Below are 24,179 nucleotides of genomic sequence, written 5' to 3'. Positions count from 1 at the left end.
CACCCACACCCACACCCACACACACACACACACACACGCCGCCTCCTAGGCGGGCCTTTACTTCTGTGCATTTGCTCTTGCCTTTCTCCTCCATGCTTCTCCCATCCCCGTCCCTGACACTCACTGACTCCCCTCGTCCTTTAAGAAGTATCTCTGGGTTCAGTTCCTGTAAGCATTTTCCTCTGGTTAGCCACCACCATCACATGGCTGGGGCTTCCATAGTTCCTGATATTTCATAGTTTGGTTTATATTATACAACACAGCTGTTTCCCACGTGAGATAGTCACACAAGTGTAGTAACTCCGTGGTTTGTGTTTGCACACTCTCAGCGCACGGCACAGGGCCTGACATACAGTAAATACTCAGTATAAACTTGCTGAAGGAAGTAACAAAGAACTATGGGCCTGCTTATGGGTAAAAAGCAATTAGGCTAAACACTTTGAATTAAGATTAGTGTTTATCTATAGCTTCAGAATTAGCCAACCATAAGGAACACCAGTGAGACTCTTGATGAAGAAACTAGAATTCAATGATTTAGTTGGAAAATAATGCTCTACAGGGCTTGGACAAAATAAATGTGTGTGTAAACATACACATGAGGCATATATTTTTATTCCATTTTTCTAACAGATGACTTCTTCTGACTGAGTCCTGAGGAAAAGCTTGCTCAGAAGATATGATTGATAGGTCCTAACTTGGGAATGGGACAGTGGAGCTTTCAAAGTAACAGAGGAAAACTGGGAAACAATAATCTGACTTCACTGAGAAATATCTTTAAGCCAAGGAAAGGACAGAGCCTCATATAAACATGCTGTTTATAAAACAGAGATAGTCAAGAAAAATGTGAAGAACAGCAAATATTTAATATAAGGAATATGGATATTATAACATTGCAGTCCAGCCTTAAAACATGCAAAGAAAACTCCTGAATAGTAGAGCAAAATTGATAATCAAAAGCAGGAGAACAGTAAACAGCTTCCTACCAGGAAACCACATTGAAGAGTGCTTTGGACTACCAAAGACAGTGGACGGATGTCTCCAAAAGTCTAAAGAGAGAGCAGGGAGCCATGCTGAAAGAGGCCACTTAGAACACTGAGGACTAAAATGTTACAGGAAAACTCAAAAAGTAAATCTGTAGATGTCTTATAAACTGACCACTCACTTTAGTGATTCCTAAATAATAGAGAGGAGAAGATAAAAGTGATCATTTAAAAGGGTGAGAAGGAAATATTCAGAAGGAGAAGTTGGTGTGGAATTTAAGTAACTCTAGTAATTTTGGTAACATAACTTACAAAAATGTCAGTTCTTCACAAAGGATTCATAAAAAATATGACAGGATAGACAAGATAAATATATGATATAAAAGTGATCTGAAAATATTGGGATTATTGAGGTAGATACAATTTTAGTATTATGTCAATGAACACATATTTATTTTGCATTTATGTTCCAGACACAAAGGCAGGTTGTGCCAGACAATGAGAATATAGTAATGAACAATTAAAAATGTCAATTGTCTTCTCAAGGAAGATAATAATTGATTTAGACAATACCAGTGGCAAAGTGATATAAAGGGTAAAGAGAATGTTGCTGCTGCTGCTAAGTCGCTTCAGTCGTGTCCGACTCTGTGCAACCCCATAGACGGCAGCCCACCAGGCTCCCCCGTCCCTGGGATTCTCCAGGCAAGAACACTGGAGCGGGTTGCCATTTCCTTCTCCAATGCATGAAACTGAAAAGTGAAGTCACTCAGTCGTGTCCCGTGTCCGACTCTTTGCGACCCCATGGACTGCAGCCTACCAGGCTCCTCTGTCCATGGGAGTTTCCAGGCAAGTGTACTGGAGTGGGGTGCCATTGCCTTCTCCGAAGAGAATGTTATGGACAGTATAAAAAAAAAGGAGTCCTAATATTTCTGACATCCCTCTGGGTCATCCCAGTGCACCAGCCCTGAGCACCATCTCATGCATCATCAAACCTGGACTAGCAATTCGTTTCACATATGATAATATACATGTTTCAATGCCATTCTCCCAAATCATCCCACCCTCGCCCTCTCCCACAGAGTCCAAAAGACTATTCTATACATCTGTGTCTCTTTTGCTGTCTCACATGTGGGGTTATCATTACCACCTTTCTAAATTCCATATATATGCGTTAGTATACTGTATTGGTGTTTTTCCTTCTGGCTTACTTCACTCTATATAATAAGCTCCAGTTTCATCCACCTCATCAGAACTGATTCAAATGTATTCTTTTTAATGGCTGAGTAATATTCCATTGTGTATATGTACCACAGCTCAGAGAGCATTTTTTATTCCACTTTGTACCATGAAGATCTAGCATAGGAAAACCCTTCCTTCTCGGTCTCAGTAGAAACTCAACATTTACTCTTCCACCCCAGGTGGGCCCATATCCATTATAATCTCCTTAGACTCCCCCTGGGCTTCCCTGGTGGTTCAGGCAGTAAAGAATCTGCCTGCAGTACAGGAGACTGGGGTCCAATTCCTGGATAGGGAAGATCCTCTGGAGAAGGGAATGGCTACCCACTCCAGTATTCTGGCCTAGAGAATTCCATGGACAGAGGAGCATAGCAGGCTAAAGTCCATGGGGTTACAAAGAGTCAGACATGACAGAGCAACTAACACACACACACACACACGCCACTCCAGATAGAAGAAGTTTAGATCCTGAATGGAGTTGTTGGCATTTCTACTTCAGATCTTGGAACAATAAAAACAAAGCTTGCTTCTCTTCTTGGAGTAGGACTGGAGGGATCTCGTCTATTCTTTTCTGTATCTTATAGGAATAAGAACCAAGCATAAATTATTATCTCCACAAATTATGTTATATTTATCTGAGTCATTGGTGAAACTGTTAGAGGAAATAAAATACTTTCAGCAAGAAAATTACATGATACTTAATCTAAGACCATAATAAATAAACTCCCTAGTTGCCAGAACTAACATAATATAAAGAGTAACGGCTACAGTGGTAAAATACATGTTCTGCGAGGTTTTACATTACTCTTCAATTTGGTGATCTTTCATAAAGTATAACATTTTAGAGTCTATGTATCACACATTCTATCAGATAACTTTCTACCACACAACTGAAATCACAGACATGTCATCTCTGTTTCCTCCTTTAGTGTCTCCAAAGAATTTTATAAACTGTTGCCATATTAATTAAATCCCCTGAATACTTGACAAAATGTTTTTAGTATCCTTGCTTTATTCAAAGTTTGACATGAAAGTGAAGGTGAAAGTCACTCAGTCGTGTCTGACTCTTTGTGACCCCAAGACTATACAGTCCATGGAATTCTCTAGGCCAGAATACTGGAGTGGGTAGCCGTTCCCTTCTCCAGGGGCTCTTCCCAACCCAGGGATCGAACCCAGGTCTCTGGCATTGCAAGCGGATTCTTTACCAGCTAAGCTACCAGGGGAGCCCAAGAATACTGGAGTGGGTAGCCTATCCCTTCTCCAGGTATCTTCCTGACCCAGGAATTGAACTGGGGTCTCCTGCATTGCAGGCAGATTCTTTACCAGCTGAGCTACCAGGGAAGCCAAAAAATTAACCCCAAAACTTAGCAGCTTAAAGCAACCATTTTATTTTGTTCACAAAGTTATGGATCAATTATACCTCAAAAAATCTGAAATTTAGAAAAAAAAAAAAGAATATGGAAGCACTAAGAGTTCAGCTGGGTGGTTCTCATTTGGAGTCCATCATATAAATATAGTGAGATGGGCCTGAAATCAACCCAAAATGACTCACTCACCTGGAAGATAATTGATACCTGCTCCTGGCTGGGAATGCAGATCTGGCTATTGATTACAGCATCTGCATTTGGCCTCTGCAATTTTTCAGTCATGTAGTCTGACTTTTTACCTTGTGGCTTAAAAGTATCAACAAACATGGCAGAAATTAGGTGACTGTTTCTTGCCTAATCTGAGAAGTAACACAGCATTAATGCAGCCAAAACCATTGTTAGAAACAAGTAACAAGTTATCCAGAACCAAGCAGAGGGGAAATGGATCCCACTTCCTGATGTGAAGCCAAATTCACTACATAAGAACACTCTATGGGGTGACATATTATTGCAACCATCTTTGGGAAAAATCACTTATAGAATTACAGACAAACAATTGTCTTAATGTAACACATCAAGCATATTAGGAATGTTGCCTGAAGTCTCTATGGATATAAAATTAGTCTTCCATATGTGTGTGTATTAGTCTCTCAGTCATGTCCAACTCTTTGTGATCCCATGGACTGTAGCCCTCCAGGCTCTTCTGTCCATGGTATTCTCCAAGCAAGGATACTGGAGTGGGCTGCCATTTCCTTTTCCAGGGGCTCCTCCCAACCCAGGGATTGAACCCAGGTCTCTTGCATTGAAGACAGATTATTTTACCATTTGAACCACCAGGGTATTTTATTACTGATCACTAAATAATTGATAGCCTTAATACAAGATTTTTAATTTCATTCATTGATTTGATAAAGGAAGAGAATTGATAATAATGAGAAGTTTATTAGATGCAGGAGTAAATGGTGACATACAAATTATTTCTACCCATGATGTACATCTCTTTAAAAGAATAGCTCTTTTAAAAAAGGTGAAAAAAAAAACAGTTTTTAAGATTGCCATCAGGGATTAATCAGAAAAAAATAAGAAAAATTTTGATTATTTCAAGCAAGAAAACAAAGGAATTATATCTTACATTTTTCTGCTAGATTGTGCTAAACACTGTATCTAGATATGTATTTACATTTACATCTTTAATTATATCCAATTGTATACGTGTATTCAACCTTCAGATGAAGAAGTAGAGACTCAGTGATACTAAATTGCTTCCCAAAGTCCTATAGCTGATTTAGACCAGGGCTCAAGTTTGAAGGCCGTATTGTGACTTTAAAGCTTGTGCTCTTTCCACATCATTTGTATTACAATATTACTGTAAGCACATACTTTTCCTTAATTTAGTGGTCATCTGAATACTTCTCCCAAATTACTGTTCCTTGACAACTTAAAAATTCTACAAGAATCTCTTCAACTACTGGATAAATGTGCAACTTTGATAAGTGATTTCCTTGAATTGCAATCATTTGTTTCACATTGGCTTTCTCATCATCTAAAACTCTCAAAAAACTCAACAGTTACAAAGGTGAGGAATCTTCATTTATATATAAATGCATTCAGCCATGGTTCAGAAATCCCATTCTAACTTGACGAAAAGAATCCTTAAACACAACAGGGTCCGTGATTGTTTTATCCTTGCATAAAATTTTTCACAGAGAGGTAATTTTTTCATTCAAATCCTTCCAGATAATTTTGTATACCCAAAAACTATACATATCAGCTTGTATGAGTTATTAAAGAGAGAAATCTGACAATGTGTATCCACTAATGCTTTCCTAAAATCTCCATGACCAAATTTCCAAAACCTTTGCTGTTTCAGTTGTTACTGATATGTAGAACCTTTTAATTGCCATCTCAATACCTAATAATCGAGTATTTTCAGAACGGTGTGTTATTATTAATATTATTCCCCTGGAATGACACAGACAGCTCTTCCATGCCCTACTGTGCCTAGTTTATGCTTGTGATAGTAATCATGAATTAGTAATCATGAATTCGAATTTTTAACTCTGTTTTTGGCATTATGCCATGCCATATTTGTGTCTGGGTGCCTACTGCAATGTCTGACCAAGAACTGCAGCTGTCAACTGACAGCTAATTTAGGAGTAGCTAGTGTAGTTGCAACAAGTAATAGATTCTTTGTAGTAATTCTGACGTTCCCTCCCTCCCTCAAATCTTTGAGGTTGGTGAAAACTAGCTATTCCTTCTATCCTATCTAGTTACAATGAAATAAATTTCAGAGTAAATTCTGCCACATGTACAGACATTTATTAATGAGCACATCTTAGCAAGGAGGCACAGATAGATTCCACAGCCTCTTCTGTAAACTCAGTGAAATTGCAGCAGCCTGCCCTTTTGGGAACTCCAGTCAATGTTATACCTGAATGGCTCACCAGAGGAAACTGCAGCAGCACTCCAGGGAAGCGATCTGGTTACCGGATCTTTAACAACCGGTTAGTCCAAAGTCGTTCTGATCCCCAGGTGGACACAAGACCATTTAGGCCTCTCATAAGAAGGTGCTTTCATGAATAAAACCCACTGTATTTAGGAGGCTAATTATCTAGTGAATATAATAGCATCTGAGCAGTGAGGCCTTGTTGATGAAGTGCAGTCTGTGCATTCTTTATTAGGGAAACTTACTGCTCCAATAACTGAATTTTTCAGGAAACTTCACATTCATACTATTTACATGGTCTGTGCTAAAATGTTAATGAAAAAATATTCAAAAATAAGAACCATTAAACATTTAGCTCAGTTCAGTCACTCAGTCATGTCCAACTTTTTGCATCCCTATAGAGTGCAGCACGCCATGCCTCCCTGTCCACCAACTCCCAGAGCTTGCTCAAACTCATGTCCATCGAGTCGGTGATGCCATCCACCCATTTCATCCTCTTTTGTCCTTGTCTCTTCCTGCCTTCAGTCTTTCCCAGCGTCAGGGTCTTTTCCAGTGAGTCAGTTCTTTGCATCAGGTTGCCAAAGTATTGGAGCTTCATCTTCAACATCATTCCTTCCAATGAACACCCAGGACTAATCTCCTTTACGATGGACTGGTTTAATCTCCTTGCAGTCCAAGGGACTCTCAAAAGTCTTCTCCAACACCACAGCTCAAAAGCATCAGTTCTTCAGCACTCAGCTTTCTTTACAGTCCAACTCTCACATCCATAAATGACTACTGGAAAAACCATAGCTTTGATTAAATAGATCTTTGTTGGCAAAGTGATGCCTGGGCTTTCTAATATGCTGTCTAGATTGGTCATAGCTTTTCTTCCAAGCAGCAAGCATCTTTTAATTTCATGACTGCAGTCACCATCTGCAGTGAATTTGGAGCCCAAGAAAATAAAGGCTTTCAAGGTTTCCATCATTTCCACATCTATTCCCCATTAACAGTTGCTGCTTACTAAGTCTCACATGTATCCTGTCAAGAGATTTTGATTTAACACCAACCACAGGTCAGACACCGTGCTAGACACCAGGGTCATAATGCTGATTAAGATATGGTTTTTATCCTCAAGGATCTTACAAACTAGTGGGAGAAACACAAGCAAAGTAATCACTATAGTATAAAGTGATAAATGCCAGATTAAAGGCACCAGGGGCCAACGGGATCCCAAAGAAGAGCGACCACATCAGACTCAAAAGTTTGTCTGATTGTAGCTTCTACAAGAAATGGTTCTCGAGGTAGTCTATGAGCTAATTGGGATGCACTGAGTGGAATAAATAATTTTGGACAAAAGTATTATAGCAGAACAGTTCTGAAGGAAGAGAAGTTTGAAATCTCACAGCCTGTTTTAAAACTGTACATAGTTCAGAATGGCTGGAGGGTCATGGAGAGTGAGTGGAGTGGAAAGAGAGGAACTTGGGGGATAAGGTCAGTGAGGTTTATATGTTAAGGTAAGGAGTTTGAACTTTCCTGAAAGATACGGAGTACAGGGGAGGGTTTTAATCATGTTTAGTTTAGAAAGATCATTCCAATAGTAATGTGTAGGATGGATGGAAGTAGGATTGGGAAGGGACAGTTGATGAGGGGTATGTGGTAAAAGCTCGAGCAAAGGCATAAGCAACTGAGAATAGTAAAGGGCAGATTCAAAAGAAGGAAACCAGAGGACTCGAGACTGAGTGGATATAAAGTGAGAGAAAAACATAGACGATCTCTGCCTCGGGCAACTGTATGGATGGTGTTACACAATAGGTGTAAATGACTGAATGAAGAAATGATCAAATGAACAGTGACTCCAATATGAAGCATTTATTCTTGACTTTAGGATGACATCCAGGGCTTCCCACATGGCACCAGTGGTAAAGAACCCACCTGCCAGTGCTGGAGACATAAGAGATGTGGGTTCAATCCCTCAGTTGGGAAGATCCCTGGAGGAGGGCACGGCAACCCACTCCAGTATTCTTTCCTGGATAATTCCATGGACAGAGGAGCCTGGCAGGCTGCAGTACAGGGGGTCACAAAGATTCGGGCACAACTGAAGTGACTTAGCATGGACGGATGAAGACATCCAATAAATAAGTTGTCCTTAGGAGTTATAGAAACATCAAAGTGGAAGGCAACGATGAGAGCTTTCTGTCTTATCAGTTACTAATACAATCCACTGGATTCTCCTTCTCTTGCATGGCTTCTGGTTTTACAGGCTCAGGTCCTTGTCCTTCTTTAAGCACTTTCACTGTCGATGTTTATTCTCGCTGGTCAACGTAGTAGTGATTATAACTTGTTACAGTATATATTTTATTTTGCAAGCTCTATAATCTCATAAATACATGTTAAATAATCTGTAGTTAGCATAGCTTACTTTACACAATTCTCTCTTGAAGTAATAGAAAAGGCAATGGCACCCCACTCCAGTACTCTTGCCTGGAAAATCCCATGGATGGAGGAGCCTGGTGGGCTGCAGTCCACGGGGTCGCTAAGAGTCAGGCACCACTGAGCGACTTCACTTTCACTTTTTACTTTCATACATTGGAAAAGGAAATGGCAACCCACTCCAGTGTTCTTGCCTGGAGAATCCCAGGGATGGCAGAGCCTCGTGGGCTGCCGTCTATGGGGTCGCACAGAGTCGGACACGACTGAAGCGACTTAGCAGCAGCAGCTCTTGAAGTAATGGACAGGTTAGATTTAGAAATCGACAGTAATTAATAAACTAAGATGTGTTTTACAGCTGCATCAATATTATGAATTATTCTAAGTGACTCTCCCTGTGCAGAATCACTGGTTCATTAAGCACATATATTCATATATTTAAAATAAGAACATACACTTTTATCTATATTCCAGTTGCTCTATCATACAAATGTATATTCTTTCCTAATTAAATATAGCTAAACATTCCTAAATAATATCTCTTTTCTAATAAAATGTAAATTTTCCTGAAAATTCTATAAAACTTTAAGTGTAAGAATAGAAACAGTAAAATCAAGATATAGAATTCAATAAACAGTATGGTTAACTGGAAAAGCAATTCTATACCATAAACAAGTAACTAACCTTTTAAAGATCTTGAGAACAGTGAAATGCATGTAACTATAAACTTCATGTAAAATCATCACAACATATAACTATTTTAAAGCTTATCAGGAGATTTTTTTAGAATATGAAGCCTATATTTTTAAATATAATGTCAGAAGTCAGTTATTATGCTATGGATGTTTGAAAATGTAGTTTCTATTAAATGCTCTTCTATGAAATGGAATACTGAATAGTAGATTTTACTATACCAAAGCCAAAGAAGAATGTAGACAATGGGACAAAAGCAGAATGATTTATTGTGCCACCAATTATAATTTAACAAAATATGTCAAATAACATATTGAATACGTATTTTATAGCTTTAATAGGAAAATGACAGTGTAAAATAGTAAGAAATTAACTATAAAAAAGTTACATCCCTTAAATACAGGAATCACAAATATTCAGAGAATCACATGAATATTTATATTAAGAGTCTGGAGGTTTATTTAAGAATAGGCTGTCCTATTAGTATGTTAAACCCTAGGAGAATCCTAATCTATAGGGTTTTAAATGACTACAGTTGGAGAAATTTTTCCAAGATAAAGCATGTGACTCAAAAATAGTGTTACAGACTTATTTCTGTCAAAACATCTTCCAGCATATTGTTTTAATTGAAACACCCTAATTGAAAAAAAGTCCAAGGAATAAATAATTTAGCTAGTGAAAATAGCACTGAAATACTTATGCATACTTTGTTTCTGATTATTCAGTAGAAAGTTTTAATACCTCCTTGAATCTTGAAAAAGTACTACTTTAAATTTATGGAGTTCACACACATCACACTTCTGATAATGTTGCCAAGGGTATAGATGAATGCAGTTATATGCCAAAATTTATTTTTTATAAAGTATGTATTTTCATTTTGAACCACTTCTTATTTAGCTTGACACTGTTTTTTTAATCTGTTATCATAATATATAAAATTTTAAATTATAAACTTGAAAACAACTCTATAAAGTTCTTCTTCTCTCTGTATATCCAAGAAATGAGAAACATAGAAGAATTCAGAAAGAATGATTGCATCTAACTTTTAAATATTTATTTAGAAAAAGAAATGTCTCAGTTGTTTAGTATACCAAAAGAGGTACTATTTATAATAGCATACATTCATTTTAGGACACAAATGAACTTTTTACAATTTGGTTAAGGATTATTAAATTATACCTTAGTCCATATAAGTGATAACATACTTTTTAAAATCTTTATTTGATATTCAAGGAAAATATTTATCTTCCCACTATGTGTTGCTTCTAGTTAAATAATAACTGTATGCAGATAATAAGAATTACACAGATTAAAACCTGCACACTTAAAAACAGAATAAAAGAACAGAAAGAACTGGACACTACAATAATTACATTGTGCTCTATTGAACAAACAACAGTACATGATTTGGGAGACAAATAAGTGTTTAAATAAGCATTTTTGATGTAAACCTCCATCATTCTAAATATTCATTTTACAGAAAATACCCATAATCACACTGCATGGAAAATTTCTTTTGCATATCCTTCAATTCATTTAGGGAGAAGGCAATGGCACCCCACTCTAGTACTGTTGCCTGGAAAATCCCATGGATGGAGGAGCCTGGTGGGCTGCAGTCCATGGGGTCGCTAAGAGTCAGGCACCACTTAGCGACTTCACTTTCACTTTCCACTTTCATGCATTGGAGAAGGAAATGGCAACCCACTCCAGTGTTCTTGCCTGGAGAATACAGGATACAGGAGAATACATGGACGGAGAATCCTGGTAGGCTGCAGTCAATAGGGTCGTACAGAGTCGGACACGAATGAAGCGACTTGGCAGGCAGCAGCAATTCATTTAACATTTTCAGATGTTTGAAGCAAGCTGATCTAATCCAATCTCACAGGCTTTGGGCCTAAGTCTCGTTCATCAAATTGAGAATGGTGTCAATTACATTTTGGGGAATAGGTAGCAAAAAAATCAATGGGCAAGAAACTTGGTTTCACATACCTGCTCTCCTATTGTTTGAGACAGATGTTACTTTCCTATGAAGGCTAATAAAAATGACCTCTAAAATATATTGAAGATAAGTAATAAGTCAAAAAGACAGATCAATGAAGTGAAGTCCCTTAGTCATGTCCGACTCTTTGCGACCCCATGGACAGCAGCCTACCAGGCTCCGCCGTCCATGGGATTTTCCAGGCAAGAATACTGGAGTGGGCTGCCATTTCCTTCTCCAGGGGATCTTCCCAACCCAGGGATCAAACCTGGGTCTCCTGTATTGCAGACAGATGCTTTACCGTCTGAGCCACCAGGGAAGTCAAAAAGACAGATCATTATAAATTATAAACAGGTGAGCACGGGCATGCATGTGTGTGACTACACATATACCCTTCCATCTGTCTTTCTGAATGCTTCTCCTTCCAGGCTCAGCTTTTTTAAGAGCACAACAAACAGAATAAAAAGAATCATAGAGATATACATTCTGGTGTTTGATACTTCACGTTCATCTCTCCATGCTTAGTGCTGGTGACATATTCATTTAAAAACCTAAATCCCCAAGGAGTACATAAGACATTGACAAAATCTTCATCATCTACTATCCCTATACTTAGACTTTCATAGTAATCTTCAAATTCACCATATGACACCTCATCAGACTTGCTGCAGGCATCTTTTAACGTCTCTAGAAAAGATGATTTGATTTCTTCCTCTGTGGAGTGTCCTGTAAAATAGTACTGACTATGAAACCATGTCCTTAAAAGTCCAGTAAAATGGCTGATGGTAAATACTTAAGTCACCTGATGAAATCTTTTCAGCAATTTGAAATCTTAGGTCAAACTACCCATCAATTTATTTAAACATTTACTTGCATGAACTAGAATTTAATGATGGAGACTTAACTATATATTTGATGCATCTTTTAAAACAGTCTGATAGGGTGTATCCTATATATGTATGGGCAAAATAACAGTTACTACTGTAGATATTTTTGTATTTGTTCATATTTTAGAGAACTCAGTTTCATTCCCATTAGAAGTAAGGAAAGAAGAAAACAATTTCTATGATATATAGGCTGTTAACATAGTAATGCAATGTGTGAAAGACATTAGTTACTTTATGAAGCAGTTACTCTAACTGCAACTAGAAAATATTACTAGGATTCATGATTCAGAGGCCTATGAACATCTTTGCTGGAAGAACTTTCAGTTGATTAAATCATTCTAGTTTAATCTCTAAAATTAAGTAGGCTATTTCTACTGGCGGGTTATATTGAACATGTTTAATTTTAAACTATGCTGCTGCTAAATTGCTTCAGTGTGTCCGACTCTGTGCGACCCCATAGACGGCAGCCCACCAGGCTCCCCCGTCCATGGGGTTTTCCAAGCAAGAGTACTGGAGTGGGGTGCCATTGCCTTCTCCGAATTTTAAACTATAGGAAGATGCTATTGAGAATCACATATGTAAAAAAATAGTAATTCTTTAGTTTGCTATTTAAAGTCAGAGCAAAGAACATCTAAGTCATCCTTTCTTAAAATTTATTTGATTTTTTAACTTAAAACAATAAGCTATTTAAATAAGTATCTCTGATTGTATTATGACTGGTTAAAGGGAAGGAGTGATTTCAGTTTAACTACCTTTTTCTTTAGGCAATTTTTGTATTTTCAAATTTTGATAGACATATGTATGTTTATTCCCTTGCTGCTACTGCTGCTGCTAATTCGCTTCAGTTGTGTCCGACTCTGTGTAATCCCTGAGATGGCAGCCCATCAGGCTCCCCTGTCCCTGGGATTCTCCAGGCAAGAACACTGGAGTGGGTTGCCATTTCCTTCTCCAATGCATGAAAGTGAAAAGTGAAAGTGAAGTCACTCAGTCGTGTCCGACTTTTAGCGACCCCATGGACTGCAGCCTATCAGGCTCTTCCGTCCATGGGATTTTCCAGGCAAGAGTACTGGAGTGGGGTGCCATTGCCTTCTACGGTTTATTCCCTTATTCTGCCTTAAATCTTCAACCATAAGCAGACAATAAAACTCAGAGGACTTGCTCATGTAATTATCTGTTCTCTCAGTCTATTGTGCTCTAACTCAAGTTTGCCACTATCTCAACAGGAAATAGTTAACCTCAATTATAAACATAAATGAAAAAAACAAGTACAAATAACAGACCTATGAATTTTTAAATGAAGAAGCTCTCACATTTCTGGTTTAAAAAAAAACTATTTCCTCTGTTATTGGCCTCAAGTCCATGCTATAAATTAATATAGCTTATAGATATACTATTATTAACTCACATTTTTGAAATCTAATGCATTTTTTCTTCTTTTTAATTTATTTATTTTAATTGGAGGCTAATTACATTAAAATATTGTGGTGGTTTTTGCCATACATTGACATGAATCAGTCACAAGTGTACATGTGTCCCCCATCCCGAACCCCCTCCCACCTCCCTCCCCATCCCATCCCTCTGGGTTATCCCAGTGCACCAGCTTTGACTGCCATTTCATGCATCGAACTAAGACTGGTCATCTGTTTCACGTATGACAATATATATGTTTCAATGCTATTCTCTCAAATCATCCCACCTTGTCTTCTCCTGCAGAGTCCAAAAGTCTATTGTTTACATCTGTCTAATGCATTTTGACTTGTAGTAGTTACCTGAAATTACTTGAGGATGCATCTTTGCACAATAACATTTGCTTATGTCTATAATAGACACACTGCCTGTTTTGTTAAAATCCAGTTTCATAAAGGCCTAAATAAAGAGAAAAGTGTTATTTTTTCCTATGAAATCCTTAGAACCTAATTTTCCATTCTGCAGTAGGCTATTTTTGAGCTCTAAACAAAGCAATTTAAAATACTAAACTAGAACATGAAGGGAGCATCATGAATGCAGGGAGAAAGATACTGGAGCAAGATATTAGGTGACCTGCACTTAAGCATTAGTTCTACCCTTTCTAGCACGCTGACCTTGAGAAAGTAACTTAACCTCTGTTACCCTGGCTTTCCTCTTTTTAACACTGAGGAGTTGGGTAAAAACCTCACAGTAAAGAATCTGCCTTCAATGCAGGAGATGAGGGTTTGATCCCCGGGTCTAGAATATCTCCTAGAGAAGGGAATGGCAACCCATTCCAGTATTCTTGCCTGGAGAATCCCATGGACAGAAGAGCCTGGCAGGCTACAGTCCATAGAGACGCAGAGTCAGACATGACTAGCGGCTTAAGCATGCCCACACACTAGGAGTCACATGAAGTTGATAAATGGCTGGGACTATTTTGATTCAAAAAGTAAACTCAAAATATCCTATCACTAAAATCAATGAGAAGAGGAAATGATTTTTTAAATGGATTTTGTTACTCTATTTCCTGAAACTTAACACTACCTTTTGAAATGCTAGTTGCTTTACTGCTCCTTTAATTCAATGCAATCCTGTGGATCATAAAATGTATTTTATTGAGAAAAGGAGTGGATCCATAGAAACACACAACAGACCCAAAGCAACATCCCGCATCTGCAGATGAATCAAAACTAGAATGAAGTTTATTTACAATAATGTCACACATATATGGTACCTCTTATAGGCTAAATTGCATCCTCCCCAAAATTCATTTGTTGAAGCCCTAAACCCAAGTACTTCAGAGTGTGACGCAGAAGATAGAGTCTTTAAATAGGTGACTAAGTTAGAATGAAATCATTAGAGCAGACCCTAATCCAGTATTTCTGGTATCCTCATAAGAAGAGGAGATTAGGACACAGACAACACAGACTGAGGGACTGACCATGAGGACACACAGTGAGAAGACAGCCAACTAATTACAAGCCAAGGAGAGTAGCTTCAGAAGAAACCAAACCTGCTGACACCTTGATTGTGGACTTCTCGTCTCCAGAATTGTGAGACAATAATTTTCTGCTATATAAGTCATCCAGTGTATGGTATTTGTTATGGTAACCCTAGCAAACTAAATTTACTTTTGCCTATTCCCTGGATTTAGAAAAGGCAGAGGAATGACTGATCAAATTGCCAGCATCTGCTGGATCACTGACAAAGCAAGAGAGTTCCAGGAAAATGTCTACTTCTGCTTTATTGACTACGTCAAAGCCTTTGACTGTGTGGATCACAACAAACTGTGGAAAATTCTTCAAGAGATGGGAATACCAGACCACCTGACCTGGCTCCTGAGAAATCTGTAAGCAGGTCAAGAAGCAACAGTGAGAACTGGACATGGAAGAACAGACTGGTTCCAAATCAGGAAAGGAGTACGTCAAGGCTGTATACTGTCACCCTGTTTATTTAACTTATATTCAGAGTACATCATGCAAAATGCAGGCTGAATGAAGCACAAGCTGGAATCAAGATTGCAGGGAGAAATATCAGTAACCTCAGATATGCAGATGACACCACTCTTATGGCAGAAAGTGAAGAACTAAAGAGCCTCTTGATTAAAGTGAAAGAGGAGAGTGAAAAAGTTGGCTTAAGACTCAACATTCAGAAAACTAAGATCATGGCATCTGGTCTCATCACTTCATGGCAAATAGATGGGGAAACAATGGAAACAGTGAAAAACTTCATTTTGGGGGGCTCTGGGAGATCCGACCAGTCCATTCTGAAGGAGATCAGCCCTGGGTGGTCTTTGGAGGAATGATGCTAAAGCTGAAACTCCAGTACTTTGGCCACCTCATGCGAAGAGTTGACTCATTGGAAAAGACTCTGATGCTGGGAGGGATTGGGGGCAGGAGGAGAAGGGGACGACAGAGGATGAGATGGCTGGATGGCATCACTGACTCGATGGACGTGAGTCTGGGTGAACTCTGGGAGTTGGTGATGGACAGGGAGGTCTGGCATGCTGCGATTCATGGGGTCGCAAAGAGTCGGACATGACTGAGTGACTGATCTGATCTGATCTGATCTGGAAATCACTGCAGATGTGACTGCAGCCATGAAATTAAAAGACTCTTGCTCCTTGGAAGGAAAGTTATGATCAACCTAGACAGCATATTCAAAATCAGAGACATTACTTTGCCAACAAAGTTTCGTCTAGTCAAGGCTATGGTTTTTCCAGTGGTCATGTATGGATGTGAGAGTTGGACTATAAAGAAAGCTGAGCACCGAAGAATTGATGCTTTTGAACTGTGGTGTTGGAGAAGACTATTAGAGTCCCTTGGACTGCAAGGGGATCAAACCAGTCCATCCTAAAGGAGATCAGTCCTGAATATTCACTGGACAGACTAATGCTGAACCTGAAACTCCAATACTTTGGCCACCCGATGTGAAGAACCAACTCATTGAAAAAGATTCCAATGCTGGGAAAGATTGAAGGCGGGAGGAGAAGGGGATGACAGAGGATGAGATGGTTGGATGGCATCACCGACACAATTTGAGTAGGCTCTAGGAGTAGGGAGGTCTGGCGTGCTGCAGTCCATGAGGTCACAAAGAGTCAGACAGGACTGAGCGGCTGAGCTGAACTGATTCCCAGGACCAAGGCTTATGAAGGAGACAGCCCTTCATTCTCTGTTCTTGACATTCACACCCATCACCAGGACATGTAAGGTAAACATGAATGCAAATTTATAAGTATAATGTGGTGAATTTAACATAAGGTTTTTATCTTGCCTTTTGACCAGTAAAGATACAGATTTTTATATTTTCCATTTGTGCCCAATGTAATTGTTCAGACTACTCTATACACAATATCTTTGCTTCAATATGGGATATATATACATTTCATATTAAGTACATATACAAAAGAAAAACTTCATTTTCAAAAGTATGCTCTAAAAATGGCTACTAGAACCAAAGTATTATGTTCTCTCCTATAAACTCAGGGCTCTTTTTTAAAATTATTGTTTAACATGGTCATTTTCATCTTCATTTTAACGTTTAGCAAGCGTATTCTGAAAGTAGAGAAACATCTTTTAGTCATCATGCGAGGGTCATATGCATTGAGCTCGGACCCTTGAGCCGCTATGATGCTAGCCATTTTAAACGTGTCGTCTTAGACCGGATCTGTGAGGTAAGAAGCTGAGGTTCGGGGGATATTTATTAATTGATATAGACATACAGCTTATATGGAGCCAGAAATATATGGAATTAACAATTTGTAAACTGAAATTTAATTTCAGATTTTATTTTCTTTTTACAGTATTTTCCTTAAACATAGGCTGCCTTGCTGTATAATGGGTAGATTTGTACATGTATGTGTGTTTTTGTGCTTTACTAAACCCACAGTACACTGCAGGGAAAGGGATTTAAAACTTCTTCAATGGTAATTCATTAAAGATTTAAGAATGAATCTAACAATCTATTAAAAGTTACTATTTGAAAGGTTACTTTACAAAGTTACCTTTCGAACAAATGATTTCCTGTATTCATTCATTTCACCAATTATGGCACGTTTGAATTCTCCATAATCAGCCCTGCCATTGCCACTGCTATTTAGGATTAGCCAAAAAGACTCAAAATCCTAGAAATAACCAGAGAGAGACTACTGTTACACCTTTAAGTTACATATGGCCACGACTATAATCATCATAGTATTTTGTTACATCTCATGTTTAGGGCTATACCTAGCCCTAGACAAGGTAGTAGACTTAATAAGGAAATTCCAAAAAGTCACATATAAATCCAATCAAAGGTACTAAGAAAGCTTATTGAGAGGAACTCTGTAATGGGGATAGTTCCATAAAGTTAAGAAACATTTAAGAGTGGTAATAAATCAAGTATATCATTTTAAATTTATTCCTTTCAGTAAAAATGCTACCATTTACTTGAATTTGACCACTTAATTATTTGTAATGTATTGTATCTGTGACAATTAAGAAGTCACTTCACCTACTGGAATGCCTCCAATAGGATGAGGACCACTAATAATAAGAGAATATATATGAAGTGGCATAAAGAAAACATTTACATTTTGGGTAAATGGTATAGAGAGGATCAGGGTTCGGATGGAATGATCCTTTAGGTGGAGGCGTCAGTGAAGTGCTCTGAGTAGAGAAAACCTGAATGGTGAGAAAATCCAGCCAGCAGACTCAGAGGTCTGCTGGACCTCCACTCACAGTGGAGGGACCCGTGGCTGTAAAGGCTTTGGGGCAATTCCTGGAATGGTCACATCATGTCTCCTCTTGAAGCCTTCACATAGACTTCTCCCTTTCCTCAAGCAGCCACTGTCTGATCCATGCTCCTCCTCCCCTTGTTTGCCTAATTCCTCCTCATCCTTCAAATCTCAGTTCTGATACATACCCACTCCAGAAATCCCATGAACTTCCTTCTCCTTCTGCATAACCTGGCTTGCAATTTATCTCACATGTTCTGAAAGCATTCTCTCTTTAACACTTACCATGCTTTTTCTGTAATCATTTATATCTTTCTTTTGATTATAAAGACTTTAAGAGTACAAAGTATGTCTTCTCCGAGTTAGAACAATGCCTGCTTATTAGGTTCTGAATAAGCATAGGGAGGAGGGATGAATGCTGACATTTAAAAAATCAACAGGAGTTTCCTGACGGCTTAATACTGATAATGAGGCATAAAGAAGGAGACAAATGAACTACAAAAACTTCAGTAGAAGAGTGAATAAGGCCACTTAAGAATAATAGTCACTCACTGCGGAGAATTATCTGTGGTACCTACGTTTTCGGACACTTCTAAGCGAAATAATTTTAGAGCTTGCTTAAAATCTGCCTTATCTAAAAGCCCGTTTCCTTCCTTGTCCAGTTGTTGAAGGTGTTTTCCCAATCCAGTCAATATACGAACGCCTCTTCTACGCAGTTGTTCTTTTAGCAGGTCTGTTTAGGAAGAAGTGATGGAAACTAATTATCCCTATGCATACCTGAATCAAACTGCAATTGTCCCTCTGGTAAGAAAAAAAAAGTTGACACAGCTGATATAAGGGATGTGAATAGGCAACCAGATCATGTGTATGGCTGACAAAAGGCTTTGGAAAACAGAATGCTTTTAGTAAAGTGGGTTATACACAAAATCCCACGTAAAGTATATCAGAGCTATAGCGCCACTGTGTGGTGAGACTGTTATATTTTTAATATGGGAAAATAATGGTTCACTTTATCAGCATGAAAATAACCTCAGCGTTACAAATAAAATCGTCATGCTTAAAAAATCTTCTAGCCTTCCACTTCACCTGATGAGCCTATATTTTTAATCTTTTTCCTCTTTCTTTGTTGGTACCAACTGAATTACAAATTTTTGAGTGATCTACCTGACAGCTTATCAGTTCAAAATTTCTAAAATCGTTTGGAATCTTCAAATTGTAGCATATATTTAATAACATCAAGGCTTTAGAATGCTACCCTATACTTTTACACTTAAAGTAACCCTTTTTGCTCGGGATTTATAACAAGTTTTATCCCTAGGCCCATTCTCTTTGTGGGACAGATTTCATTTGATGCAGTCTGTACCATCTTCACTTAAGAAAATATGGGTAACTTTACCAAAGCAGTTATTAAATATAGTGCATTAGAAGGGAAACATGTCACTAGATATAAGGGTGACAAATCATACTGATCATGCTAGAATAAACTTTATTAACAATAGCATCAGGGATATTTCAGAGATCAAATACCAATCCTAGGAAACGTCAATCCACTCCTGTACTATTGCCTGGAAAATCCCATGGACAGAGGGGCCTGGTAGGCTACAGTCTGTGGGGTCACAAAGAGTCGGACATGACAGCGATTTCACAGACAACTTTTAAATCTCCTTTTAGCCTTGTTACTCCCGTATCATCTTTATATGATAAATCAGGACTTACCAAAATTTATAAATTATATGTTGACTTCTGTGATGACTGGTTTAATGCCTTCCTGCCTTCTTGACTATGAGAGTCAACAAAGGACTTGTCTATTTGAGCCTCATAAACTGTACTAATTACAAGAGTAGACTCTAGAAACAAACCTTTAAAATATTTTAGTGTACAAACCTACATGTATTTCACATATTACCTACAACAACTCTGAAATTAATAAGAGGTTATTATACCCATTTTAGACTTAAAGAAAGAGGTGCAAGAGATATACACAAAGTCATATGTGTACTGAATGGAGAGTCCAAACATGGCTTCCAGTCTAGTATTTTTTTCCTACACTGCTGCTGCTGCTGTCGCTTCAGTCGTGTCCAACTCTGTGCGACCCCATAGATGGCAGCCCACCAGGCTCCTCTATCCCCGGGATTCTCCAGGCAAAAACACTGGAGTGGGTTGCTAATTCCTTCTCCAATGCATGAAAGTGAAAAGTGAAAGTGAATGTCCGACTCTTAGCGACCCCATGGACTGCAGCCCACTAGGCTCCTCCATCCATGGGATTTTCCCGGCAAGAGTACTGGAGTGGGGTGCCATTGCCTTCTCCTAGGCCACCACCAATTTCTTTATGATACCATAATATATAAAATGAGTACTACATAGTAAAAATCACATATCCATTTCATAGATAAAAACCACACTATCTAGTGCTTTCTAAAATGTTTAAGTTCATAAATGATATAATACTAGTTATTCAGTTAGACTCATTGAAGTAGGAGAGATCCTAAAAATATTTTCAAATATGTATTTGTGTATAAAATAAAAAGATAGGAAGCAAATAGGCAATATAAAAGAAGTGTCATAAAACTAAGTAATACCTGGAAAATACTGCTTTACTCCTTACAAAGAAAATGGTTGAAAATTACAACTATTTGAGAGTATAGTCATGGTACACACCTTGAATGGCCTTGAGAATCTTCCTATCGTTAGCTTCTTCACTGGTTACATCATCATGTTCCTCAGAATCAGTTCTGCAATTGACATGTTCATTGTAATACAAATATACTGTTTTGCAGTCTTAGTATAGGAACGCTAAGATTTCCCTGCTTTAGACCCAAAAAATTCTCAAAGAAAGATAGAAGAGTGCTTAGAGATTAATCGACTCTTCCACCCTTGCTTGCGGCTTTAATCCTGAATACGCTAAGTCAAAACGAAAATCCTTACCTCTCCCAAGAACTACCTTTAAGCATTATGTTCAGTTTTATACTTATTTCAATCTTCTTTTTAAAAACTTAATTAAAACTATTATTTAAAAGCAGTTTTACCTTTAAATGTAAATGCGGTATTTTAAAAAGCAAAAAAAAAAAAAAAAAAACAATCCTATTGAACAATATAGTAAAAGACAATAAAAGACAAGCAAAGACTTAGCCAATTTATGGCAGATGGCCTCTAATGTACTGATAGCACACCAGTTACTGTAATCTTGACCAAAAAAGCACTCCACAAGAATAGCATAAATATTTTCTGCAATTAAAAAAAAAAAACTCAAATTCATTTAAAAGCTTTTGATTCATAGCATTATTTTTTCACTATGTATATTATCAATCAGTGGTCTACAAGCATGTGGGACCAAGATTTTTTTGTGTGCTTAGAAAAAGCACTGCTCTAAAAACATGGGAAAAGTTATTATATTATACTGTATCTCATCTTTTAAAATGTATTAGTTTGGTAGCATTTACTAAAATTAAAATGTTATAGTATAGGCAAATTAATAAAGTACTTTAACAAACTTAAAATGGGACATCTTAAATCTCCATTTGATTGTAACTGTTCCCACACATGGAGTATATTTGAGTACAAGATATAGCACATAAAATAGACATGTATAGCTATGCTTTATTTTTCTTTAATGTAAATCTTAACTAAAATCAAAACATTTTGATATAGAATCTCACTTTAATAACAAATAATAATACCTCTAAAATGACAAATGCATGTGTGACTTACTTGAGAGAATCCAAAGCTCTCCAGTCAACATTTGTGATTCGAAGTGTAAGCACTGTGTTTTCTTTTACACTTTCTGGAAGTCTGGGATGATCAGAGCTCAAAAATGTCAAGTTTGCACCCTAAGGAAATTAACAAATGAATTATTTTAACTATGAAGTATGTAAGAAGTAAAATAGAACTAATAGTAATTTTAAATATTCAATTTTGATTACATCTAATATAGTATACTTTTATTCTAATAAATAAGTATATTGAGAGTATATTTAGAAACCACACAGGCTTCAGCAAATAATATAGGAAAATAGAACTAATTTCACAATCTCCCAATTAGAACAATCTTAGATGTAACAATTGATGTGAAAAAAAAAAAAGAAGAATTCCAGTTTTTGGTTTTTTTTTTAAGAATTAGAGGAAAAAAGAACAAATTATCTCTATGGAAATTATGACACTCCAAAATACAGAAATAGAGCTATTGATCTGCAGAAACATGTGCTGCAAACTGATGAACTATGAGAGATTCATTACCCTCTTTCCCCTGGTATTTTTAATATGGTTGTGTGTATTTATTTACGGCTGTGTAGGGCCTTCGTTGCTTTGTGTAGGCTTTCTCTGGCTGCAGAGTGGGGGCTACTCTTTGTCACAGTGTGCAGGCTGCTCACTGCAGGGGCTTCTCTTGTTGCGGGGAGTGCAGACTCCAGTCACGTGGGCTTCAGTGGCTGTGGCCTGTGGGCTCTACAGTGCAGGCTCGGGAGTTGTGGTGCAAGGGCTTAGTTGCTCCATGGCAAGTGGAATCTTCCCAGACCAGGGATCCAACCCATGGCCCCTACACTGGCAGGTGGATTCTTATCCACTGCTCCACCAGGGAAGTCCTCTTTCACCTGGTATTTTGATTACAAATATTACATAAATGTAAAACTAAGCTTAACCTGTTTGGAGCATCAAAGCTTTGGTGAAAAAATTCCCCTCAAAAGTCCTTCATCCAAACTTAGAAAATTGTTGTTATTTTAATTTCTGAGTTTCTCAAATGCTTTACCATCTGAGCCACCAGGAAAGTCTTCTCAAATATAGTCAAATATAAATAAACACAAATTTCAAATAATATGCTTAATTATGTCTTTTGAAAATCAGGGAAGAGATTTCTCTCCTTTTTCCTAGAGCATTTACTTTAGAAAACTATAAGTACTTTCTCCACTCTTTGATATGTATATAAGTTCTCTTGAAATTATTATTTAAACAATAGAGACTATTTGATATGTGTAATGTAATTCAATCCAATCTGGTCCTTTACTAGTCTTCAATCCATTCCCCAGACCGCAACCAGAAAAATCTGTCTAAATCACAAACCTACTGATGCTACCTCCTTTCATTCCATCCACCTTCTTACCTTTCAGTGACTCCCCAAGACATTTTAGATAAGTCTTTATCACAAGGCCACTCTTAGTAAGTTCTCATTTGTCTCTTGCCAATCCCCACCTTGAAGTCAAGATCAGTAGGACTGAACTCCTTTCAGTTCTCAAAAACGACCATGTCTTTGGAGCTTTTGTTCTGTGCACGACCTGTCTCCTCGCCTGAAAGCCTTGCCTCCCCTCTTCCATCTACACATCTGCGCCTGCCTACGTCCGGGTTGGGTGGCACGCCCTGAAGAAGCCTCCTTCGACTCTACAAAACTGGGTCACTGCCCCGCCTATGTGGCCCTCTGATCTCTTTCCCATTAGAATATAATTCCCACAAAAGCAAGGATTCTTTTCAAGTCATTTATAGTTCTATTTCCAATGCTTAGCCTATGAGTAAATGTTTTATATGAATGATCATTGTGGGTAGTGAGATAACATGACTGTGATCATTTCATATTTCAGAGCACTATACAACTTCTAACATTACCTAAGATCATTTCACACTAAGGAATCCTCATGATATGCCATACACCAGGAGTTGTGCCAAGCAGGGAAATCACAAGGAAGATGAGCTAACCAGGAGATTTATGACAGCTCCAGAAGCCAAGCACCACTCTGTGTGGAGAAAAATGTGTGTCCCCAGAAGATAAGCCTGCATTAGGTGGAGAATTACTCCTGGTTCTATTGAAATAGCCACTGACCCAGTGGTACAGGCTTTAAAAGCACCAGAACACCAGCTCTCTGGGGCTTCCATTGCAGGATAAGTTGGGGTGGTGGGGGAGGGTGGTGGAGCTGAGTAGGGTCACAAAGAATAAATGCTACACTTAGATTCAAACCACTGGGATCTGGACCTGAGAGGCACCCCCTCTCCTAGAGAAACATCAACCATTAGCCAATATAAATGCCCCTGCTCAGCAA

General features: G+C 38.0%; 1 protein-coding gene across 14 annotated transcripts in view; it reads right to left on the bottom strand.

Moving 5' to 3' along the window:
• Nucleotides 1-9,385: 9,385 nt before the first annotated feature.
• The window catches only part of CAPS2 (calcyphosine 2), a 51,265-nt gene continuing 36,471 nt past the window's right edge, over nucleotides 9,386-24,179 (bottom strand). For 11 of the 14 annotated variants that reach the window (XM_070370995.1, XM_070370997.1, XM_070370994.1 and 8 more), the window contains 6 exons: nucleotides 21,868-21,986; nucleotides 20,818-20,891; nucleotides 18,738-18,892; nucleotides 17,449-17,568; nucleotides 13,766-13,862; nucleotides 9,386-11,835 (listed from right to left, as the gene is read on the bottom strand). In XM_070370995.1, the coding sequence (XP_070227096.1) occupies nucleotides 11,579-11,835; nucleotides 13,766-13,862; nucleotides 17,449-17,568; nucleotides 18,738-18,892; nucleotides 20,818-20,891; nucleotides 21,868-21,986 (822 nt within the window). In that variant the 3' untranslated portion in view covers nucleotides 9,386-11,578. The remainder of the gene's footprint in view (nucleotides 11,836-13,765; nucleotides 13,863-17,448; nucleotides 17,569-18,737; nucleotides 18,893-20,817; nucleotides 20,892-21,867; nucleotides 21,987-24,179) is intronic. The other 3 variants (XM_070371000.1, XM_070370999.1, XM_070370998.1) reach the window with 1 other exon arrangement.

This window comes from Bos mutus, chromosome 5, assembly GCF_027580195.1.
Source record: "Bos mutus isolate GX-2022 chromosome 5, NWIPB_WYAK_1.1, whole genome shotgun sequence".
In the NCBI taxonomy this organism is placed as follows: Eukaryota; Metazoa; Chordata; class Mammalia; order Artiodactyla; family Bovidae; genus Bos; species Bos mutus.
This window is presented reverse-complemented; position numbering and strand designations above follow the sequence as displayed.